We start from the raw sequence: 10,042 nt of genomic DNA, 5'->3' as shown, positions 1-10,042 counted from the left end.
CACACACACACACACACACACACACACACACACACACACGATCGATACATCACAAGACCTATTTTCGATAGTATATCCGAGAAAAATCGTGCAATTCTAACCTCGGACAATGATCCTGTGTTACTTGGACTAATGGAAAATGTATTGACCAATGGAGATGCCGGTAGAGTGGGTTGCGTACGCGACGGTGACATTCCTTGGCTCGCAAAATCGAATAAACTACTATTGAATCCACTAAGCTTAGAAGCCGAGCTGCTAAGTTGCGAAATGTGATTGCTAAATGGATCTGATATCTGATTCATAAATGGCAATGTCTGAAAATAATCCGAACAAAATATTAAGTTAATAAAACAACTCGAGATTTCTCACTGGCAAATAGAAATAAAATCAGCTTACGGATTCCACGGAATCTTGATGAGAGAATCTCGATCCGGTGAGAAAACCAGCCTGTAATTGTTGAAGTGGGCTCGATGTCGATGGCGAAAAATTGGTGAGAACTGAACGTTCAGCCATGCCCGGTATATTGACTGGGGCTGAGCTACCGAGTAGACCGGAGCTAGCTAGGCCTGCCGATATTGAATTGCCAATCGGTGAATTTGTATCCCTATGAATTGAGTCGACTAAATTTAACGGATCGTCTAAATGTAACTCGTCTAATGCATTTCCTGAGAAAAAAAGGGGATCAAATTGTGTTAGTTATTGTACAACATGTAAACATAAATAATAAGTAAACATGAATAATATCGTATACACTTACCTACTACAGATTCCACAGTATCGTTTGAGTAGAACGAATTTGAAAGTGGTGAAACAGTGGTTGCTAATGAGTGACTGCCTAATGTCCCGTTCAAATTGTACGCAATATAGAGACTATGTTTCTGTTGAGCCTTTTCAGCTTTAGTTAATAACGGATCGCTGTCGATGGCGACCATTTGCTTTCGAATTTCATTCTATCGAAATCAACATCAAGAGCATGAAATATCAATCATATCATATAATCCATATATATGATATAAAATTATATATGTACATATTATGTACATATATAATTTTTAATTATGCGGTCTTTCAAAATTTGCGACTCAAAACATTGTAGCAAGAAAGTTTTTAAAAAGAAAGTTTCATTTATAAATTTTTATTTTAAATAGCAGTTTTTGAGATATGATAATATAGATGTTGAAGTTGATGAAGTTTTTAAGATACGATAGTATAGATGAGGATTTAAATATAATTAATTGTAGATTAATTGTACGTTTAGACGGTCACTTATTTATGAGTGCGTGTATTAGATCTCATTTATAATAATCTAATATTGATGCATTTATAATAATCTAATATTGATGCAGATTGGCTGTCGCAACAAGCTTGCAATCTGTAACACAGAGACTATGCGATTATTATAGATAAAGCCTTAGTGTGAGCGCCCTATCCTAATACTCACTGATAATTGTGTGTAAAGATAATCTGTATATAATCGATCACATTTAAATTCTCTCTCAAAAACTACTGTTTAAAATAAAAATTTATAAATGATTTTTTTACTTAATTTTTCGAGAACTGTCTTATTACAGTATTCCGAGTCAATTTTTTTTTTAACATTTTGTATGCCAATAATACAGAAAATAAATTTAAAATCCAGAATAAAAACAAGATGGCATAAATACAATTTTATACATCTACAGGGCGTCTCAAACTTTTTGATACACTTGTGGGCAGGTAGGCCGGCCTAAACTAAATCGAAAAGCCCTCTATCATTTTGCAATTTTCGCCATAGTTAATAAGATTTAATTTCTAAAGATTCAAGCTCCTGAGCAATCAAAGAAATATCTTTAACATATTTCATAAAGAATCGTGGAAGATATTTTGAAGTCTGTCTCATGTGACAATATCATTCGCTTAAGACTCCTGAGTGATCATCACAGTCATACTGTCACAATCGTGGTCAGAAACGAGAAATAACATGTTAATTTTGATTACGTGCCTTTTGTAAATAAAGACAATTTGGATAAAACGAAATGATGAGATTGTTTTAATTAAAAGAATTGTAGAAATGGACGCAAGTTATCCTTATCTCCCCTGACAGTAAATAATCGTGAAAAGTGATAAAAAAAAAATATATCTATACACACAGGGTGTCCCGAAAATTTTTGCCAATCGCTTTTGTGTAGATAGAGTGGACTAAACTAAGTCTCAAAAAATTCTCAGACTTTATGAGAAGAAAATAAATTATTTTTGTCTCTTGTAGCTTTTCTATAAAGTTGATAATATTTGAGTAAAAAATTATTCAAGACCAATATTTGGCAATTTTTAGTAATTAATATCTTGTTAACTATTGCGAAAATTGCAAAATGGTAGAAGACTTTTCGACTCAGTTTAGTTCGCTCTATTTACATAAAAACGATTGGCAAAAACTTTCGGGACACTCTGTATATGTATGTGTGTGTGCGCGCGCGCATGTGTGTATACATGCATATTTATCATATTTGAACTGTGCGCTGAATTATTTTTTCCGATTTAAAAACACAACTAAACTACTGAAACAATCACAATTAAATATCACAATTAAATTTTACTGCTGAATAGGCATCTGTTAAAGAGATCTTAAGGCTCCTGAATATTCAGCTAAGAACTTTGCGTTGATAATGGCGACACAGAATCAGACGGCGGCCTGACGAAACCGGTAATTTGGTGCTCTCGGCATGCTGAAGGCGAGCACATGTACATTAGCTCGTGCTTGTGTGCGTGTTACATCGCCTCGTCATGATAAATAGCTAAACTTATAGGCATGAAAAATAACATGTTGACGTCGCAATTTTTTCTTGCGTGTCATTTTGTTATTAAGTGTTTATATATAAAACTGTGACTTGTCTCATACTTATCAAAATTGTAAAAATTAATGGAAACTCAAGTTATCCTGGAATTTTATATGTAAAAGCATATTTTTCACTATTTTCAACAGCTATCGCGTGTTTTCTGCTGAAAAAGTCTTTACTTTATGTGCCTTTTATGATTATTTATGATTATTTATGACTGTGAGGGAGGATAAGGAGAGTCTTCTTCAATTTTAATAACTTTTTTAAAGTGCTCTCATCATTTTGTTTCCAATTTCTCTTTATTTACAAATGACACGCAAGAAAAATCAATGTGTTATTTCACGCTTATGATATCACGATTCCAACATGGCCGCCGCGACTAACTCAGGAAACTTAATACGTTGGAAATCTGTAAATAAATTTATTTATTGCGAAAAATATTACCTCGGTCGGGAGTCGAATCCGGATCTCTAATTCCGTGCGAGCGGACGGAGTTCTAAGCCTTTAAACCACTAAGGCCTTAATAATATTCTTTGTAATAATCAATATATGTATGGAAACGTTTTTCTTTCAGGCGACGTAATATAAATAATAAGAATCTTATTAGATCGTACATGTGATAACACAATCGATAGAAAATAAGAATTTTTAAAATGTTCCTTAAAGAACTTTTAAAGATATTTTAAAAGTTGTTTCATGTGTCGATTTTAAACAGTTTGTTCATTGGGTAACTGAAAAAAATGCAAAAATTGCAAAATGGAGAACTTTTCGACTCAGTTTAGTTCACTATAGCTGCCGATAAAAAGTTTGAGAGACCCCCGTATATATACACTTTATTATAATTTATTATTTGCATCTAAACTTTATTTACGCTCATGCGAAACCTTAATGGTCCTTCGTCTCTTATTCTAAATTCATTCTCAAAAGTATCGTCACATCGTCATTCTGCGACCTACAGTATTATGTCCAAAAAACAAAACTTACAACTTGTATAAGGGAACTAGGGTTGTAAAGTATGCTCGTAAGTTTCTGTTGCGCAGCCGCATTTATGCCGGAATTGGTATTACTGGAATTGTGTAGTTGAGCGCCTGGCGCCTTGCTATGCGAGCTGTTGCTACCCAAACTGCTGGTGCTGGCGGATTCCGAGACTTCGCCGCTTCCATTCTGTAAGTTAGTTAAGCAATGATATTTCGCATGATATGAAAGTGCCTTCTTAAAATTTGTGATAAAAATTAAATAATATAAATTAAATTCTATCAACTTGACAAGTTATTTAAATTCGCTATTTTACTCCAATTTTTTTTTATCTAATCCTATGTGAGTCCTTGAAAACAAACTATGACGATGTGTAGAGAATCGAGACTCACACTACTGTCACTGAGTGGCTTGTCCTTGTCATGCGAGCGCTTATCAGGAGGAAGAGCGTTGCTGAGTATGTCGGCCAGATTCGCTCCACAATCTATAGGTACCGCCATATCCCTCGCCAGGCTCATTTCTTCTGTTGGCAACACTGCTTCCATCAACACACCATACCAACGTCCCAATATATCAATTTTGAGAAACAATTTTGACGGCTAAGATTTAGCATTTATCAAGTCGACTCTCTACGTGTATTCCAAACGTAATTCGCGAAAAGGACTCGCGAGCAAATGAGTGGTATCACGGTATTAGCACGCGAGCTCGCACCCGCCACGTCGAGGAGAGAACGACGGATCGTTTTGTGATCGTGTCGCAGACGGTCGCGGAACAGCCAGGTAGACTCGCGTATGTAAACTCTACATATCTATCGCCATATGTGCATAATATTATTGAACTCACAAAATATATAATAAGACTGTTTTACGTACGATTGATGAGTGTACACTCACGGTCAACATGCGCAAAGGCGCAGAAGACGCCGCGCGGACAGTAACCAGCCTGCTGCACGTCGTTACACTTGGTGGATTTGTAGATCTCAGGATGGAATTGCTGTTCCGTGCGAGTATGACAATACGTGCACGCGTCTCCCTGTTCGCAGTTGCCCGGCTCGCCCCATTCCTCGCCGTGTTTCACATTCGGGCATGGTGTTGAGCTGCAATTATCGTTAACATTTATAGGATTATTTACAGGATACTCTGAAACAAAAACAGTAAACTTCTTGAAAATTCCCGAAGTTTCTTTTCCAAATATTATTAAAAATTTCAGGCAAGATTGAACAAATTTTTAATGCAACTTTGAAATAAATTGGAATGCGAGTAACGTAAATAAATCTGATATTATAAATTAGTAGAGATTCCATGAGACTATTGACGAATTTGATTGGACACACGTAATGTGCAGTGGTGCATGTTAAAGTTGTCGCACACAAATTAAAGATGTAGTTAATATAAATATAAAAACTAATCAAGCTCCGGAATAGTCGCCGCGGTCATATTGGATAATAACGTTGTACGTAAGAAATGACACGTTAAAAGTTCTTATATATATCATTTGTAAATAAAGAGAATTTAAAATAAAGTAATAAGATCATTTTAAAACACACACATTTGAAAAATGTAATCAAAGCTTAAACTGTAATATTTCTCAATATATTTTATTGTGCTGTTGAGTATTATAAAATATGTACTCTATAATACGAAATATATATTTACATTCAGTAGTGCATTCAATCGAATTCGTTATATGTATCTATATATGTATGTATGTATATATTGTATCATTTTATATAATTGGAGCCATGAAACTTTATAATAGGATAGAGGAGGCTCATTATAATATACATTGAGAGAAAATGTACTAAATTTTAGTAAATAATTATTCGAATAGTGCCAGTTAAATATTTATTAAATGTAAACATATATTTATTTTCTGTAAATAATTGTTATATTAATACTATTCAAATAATTACTTATTAAAATTTCGTACATTTTTCTCTCAGTGTAGTATCAGTGAGCTACTCTTTTCTGCAGAGTATTATCATCTACTGCCTCATCCTAATTTTTTAAATAAAAACTCGCGAGACACGAGAATGTATGTAGAGTTATATGTGGATGTGTATATCAATATACCAATATACCATGCTTGTTACTAATTGTCGACATTTAGCATCATGAAAAAATGATTAAAGAAAATAATAAGCGTGTTCAAGCTGACAAAGCAGCTAGCCTGCTCGCCGAACAATGTTTTGAACATGATTGGTTCTTACTTACCAGAAGATTCAATCGATTTAATCACTCGGCTGCAAGTAAGCACTTTCGTCCAACTTGAACATAGCCAATGTTTTCAGAAAGATGGAATTTTAATTTAAAAGTAAAATTCTAAAAACTTGAGTAACACTAAAGTTCCATGAAATTTTATATCTCTCTCTAAGGATAAAAAAAATTTTTTTTTAATTCCAGGTTTTCCAAGTTTTCCCAAGTTTTTCTAGGTAGTAAACATCATAATAATAATTTAGGCATGATTCCCGACGTGGCGCCGTCTGTGTCGACTGGTTAATTTCGATATCGATCTTTACCGATATTTATATTTCCGTGGGCTGCGCCGTTTGTCCTTGCTGTTGTGGTACTGCGGACAGGCGTAGCCCTGCCGGCACAGCCGCGGTGGTCTCTTGCACGGCTCGGTCTTGTAGTTGCTTAACACGTAGTTCGTGTCCTGCCACTTTGGATCCTCGTTCATCAAGTTACGCTCCTTGTCGAGTATGTTAGGCCCGTTCGATGAGGAGTTTGGATCTGAGTCCGGATTCTCCAGCGCCTGGATCTCCTTGATGTCATACACGGGCGGGCGCAGGTCGTGATTTCCGTGCGCAAAGGCGCAATGCGGGCCATTCTTCACGCAAAATCCGCGCGTGTCGGTATCGTGGACGCACATGCATGTCTTGTAGTAGCGTAGATGATACCGTCTCTCTGTGTCGCCCGCGGTACGATGCAGAAACGGACACCTGTGTTTAACAAGATAACATTTTTACGTCCTCGATTAAGGAAATCCTAAAGTCGTCTGTATTACCGACTAAACTATATAATTTTTAACCGTATTACTTTTTTCCTCTCTTATTCTGATTTGAAAATCCTTTTCCAGGATTAAAGCATTAATACGTGTCTGTGAGGTGGAGTCTATGCTGAGAACGACTACAAATTTCGAAATTGAAATCTTTTTTACCACTTCTTACGATTAGTTCAATATAGCTGAATATGACACTCCAGAGCTGTCAAGCCGTCACAATATTTGCTTCATATAAAAGCTGTGCAATCTGTATTTTCGAAATAGTAGTCTACAGACTACTACTTTGTACGAAGAAACAACATGGAGTTTTTATAATTGGACTTAAACATCTAATTAAAACGTAATTGTTATACGAAAATTTGATGTGTGGCGTGCGCGAATGAGATATTGATGTAATGATGTGTCAATGTCACGTAAATCGTTTGTGTGTAAGTACTATATACGACTAATCGTCTTTAGGATCCCCTTAAACTTTAAGAAAACATTGCACTTTCTTTTGTGCGCTCTTCTCTTTTTTTCTTCCAATCATTAACAGTACACTCGCAATCCTTAGTGATATTAAATTTAATATGTGCTCTAGACTTTCAGTATATTCCATTTTTTTTTCTTTTATTCTTATTACGAATATCATTTCAAAATGTAACTATACATGTATATGTCGAAAGAAAATAACACAAATAATTTCCTAAAGTTAAAAAAATTATTAAAAAAAAAAACCGAAAATATGATTAAAAATAATTAAAAAATACAACATATATTAACAGTATCCGAATAAAGTTTAGATACATATGGAATCCTTTGTTGTGTCGTCGTACCAAGTACAAGAAGGAAAATCGATAAGAGTAGGCTTCCTTTGTTCGTCAACTCGTAACGTTGGGAATTTTGGGAAAAAAATTCACACAATGTGAGGCTGGACAATCGCTCATAAAAAAAAAAAATCACCTACGTTCAATATCGAGTAATAAAAGTTCACAGTTGTAAAACTAATTTACGGCCAATTTAAAGGATATCGATGAACCATCATTTAAATCTCACGCAACGATATTTCCTGCGTAAAATCGAAGATATAGAAAAACGTAACACCATTTTCCCGTAATATTCTTGCAAAATTGTTACTACACTGAAAGAAAAATTTGTTCAACTAACTAAACACATTTAATCAGTTAACATTGAACAATTTGTTAAGCAGACCACGGTTGAATTCGATTAAATAAAATTTGTTGAATTAACCAAATCTGCAAATAACTAAATGTGTTTAGTTAATTGAACAAATTTTTTTTTCAGTGTATGACGCTTACACAAAGAAACGCAAGAGACTAGAGAAATTAATTGTTATATAAACATACGTATGCGAAGTTTATTCGATTTCAACAAATGAAAATCGAGCCATTTCGTTCCTTGTAATTTAAAAAACGAACGTGACTTGTAATTTGTAGAATGTTGTTGATTGTGAATATCCACCTGTTTATGCAATTTACGTGCGTATTCGGTGCAGATGCACGCGCGCGCGCGTAAGCATTTACAGTCATGAAAACAAAGTTACAAAATGTGGATACAAGGCGTTAAACATGTATGTTAATTTATGCGTAAAGTGCGGAGTTAACTATGCGATGTTACAGTGTCATTGTTTCCGGGCAAAAGACACGCCGGAATGTACAATCGATACTGCAAACTACCGATAGATGTGTTCTGCATTTTGAAATCGAAGAGATCTCAAAGGAATTCTGATCACAAAGAAAAAAAATTACTTCTAAGAATTCGTGTCACGATCGAGAACACCAGATCGCATTCTTGCCGAGAAGGGTTTATTGTCATGGGATTATTATTATTATTATCAGGAAGGAATTTATGTCGAAAACATTGTTTTGGCCATAAATGTCACGTTGCATCTTTTACCGGGGCAGAACCGCACATTACCTATATGTACGTTACATTATGCGTCAAGGACCAACAAAAACGAGAAGACAAAGCACGTGTCTCTGTCTCTTCTTTCCTTCTTCCTTTTTTCCCTTCTTTTATTTTTATTTTTATATTCTATGCATCTCTTTATACCCGAGTTCTCTATTGATACTCATAGACTTTTGCTTGTTACGATTATAATTGTAATGTTTAACATATATTGAGAGAATGTCATCTTAAATCGCTCAATAAACAGTTATTCTTTTTCGTATTATTTGTGCAATCTTTCTTCTATTGTTTTATTTATTCGTTTATATCCTACATTGCATAAATATTTTTAGCGCTTGAGAGTGGATGCTACTCCAGAATCTCTAAATAAGAGTCCTAACCATTGAGGCTAGTTTTGTAATGAAATGGTGTTTGTAAATCTGAGAGACACATAAATATTAATATATTACTAAAGTAAATTTTATCTTAATATATTATTAAAATTTTAGAAAACATGAAAGAAAATAAAAAAATCTACATTTAAAATTGTTCCGTGATTTATTATACTTCTCCTATTTAATTTAGCCTGACTTTTGCAGTAATTCTAATTGGTTCTGCTATGTTACTACAAAGCTTGATTAAGCGCGAATTCGCGGTGAGTGATCAGATTCTTATCTAGGGGACTCCATGCTACTCTAGAATACGTGATAAATGAAATTATTGATCTATCCATTTTCTCTCTAGTTTCCGATTTATAAACGAACTGCTCGCGCCGTAGATTGTAGCGGCAGTCCCGAAGAGAATAGGTTTCTTAATGTTACTCGAAATCTCACAAAATTTTTGCACTTGAAATGAGATGAATATACATGAGATGTCCCAGATTACGCATACGTTCTTTTTAAAATAAAAGGAAGTGATTTTTCTAAAAAATCCTAAAAATTTTGATAAAGTAGATCGAGTACATTCTTATCGAACGGTGATATTTTCAATTTCCAGTTCTCCGACCGGAAATGGAACTATCCTATTAAATCTTCTAACATGTAGATATTTTTTATATAGGTATATTGCAGATTTGGATTACATGCAAATAGATAAGAAACGCTTCTCATATCGAATTCGATTGGACGCATTCAGTATATGCACTGCACTGATACATATTAAAGCCGTCGTACACTGAAAAAAATTGTTTGGCTAAACTTTAATTTAGTCGACTTTATTTCTTTCATTCGAGAATGTATACATATTTAAGTAAAATATAATATACATCAGTCAAATAAATAATTTTCTTTTCTCAGCATGCACAAATTACCTATTTAAAATAGGAAATGTAAAATATAATTGTGATCTTTCTAGGTGTACAACTC

At 34.3% G+C, this 10,042-nt stretch overlaps 1 protein-coding gene across 7 annotated transcripts in view; it reads right to left on the bottom strand.

Annotated features, from left to right (window-relative positions):
* Positions 1–10,042, bottom strand: part of LOC108751170 (RING finger protein unkempt homolog) — a 21,902-nt gene that overhangs the window by 1,375 nt on the left and 10,485 nt on the right. For 2 of the 7 annotated variants that reach the window (XM_018491238.1, XM_018491240.1), the window contains exons 3-9: positions 6,307–6,729; positions 4,661–4,884; positions 4,181–4,323; positions 3,798–3,977; positions 758–950; positions 397–665; positions 102–314 (exon numbers count right to left, since the gene is read on the bottom strand). In XM_018491238.1, coding sequence (XP_018346740.1) covers positions 102–314; positions 397–665; positions 758–950; positions 3,798–3,977; positions 4,181–4,323; positions 4,661–4,884; positions 6,307–6,729 — 1,645 coding nt within the window. The remainder of the gene's footprint in view (positions 1–101; positions 315–396; positions 666–757; positions 951–3,797; positions 3,978–4,180; positions 4,324–4,660; positions 4,885–6,306; positions 6,730–10,042) is intronic. The other 5 variants (XM_018491241.1, XM_018491244.1, XM_018491242.1 and 2 more) reach the window with 3 other exon arrangements.

The sequence above is a fragment of the Trachymyrmex septentrionalis genome, unplaced genomic scaffold, assembly GCF_001594115.1.
Source record: "Trachymyrmex septentrionalis isolate Tsep2-gDNA-1 unplaced genomic scaffold, Tsep1.0 scaffold402, whole genome shotgun sequence".
Classification (NCBI taxonomy): domain Eukaryota; kingdom Metazoa; phylum Arthropoda; class Insecta; order Hymenoptera; family Formicidae; genus Trachymyrmex; species Trachymyrmex septentrionalis.
Note: the sequence above shows the minus strand (reverse complement) of the source record. Positions and strands in the feature narration are given on the sequence as shown.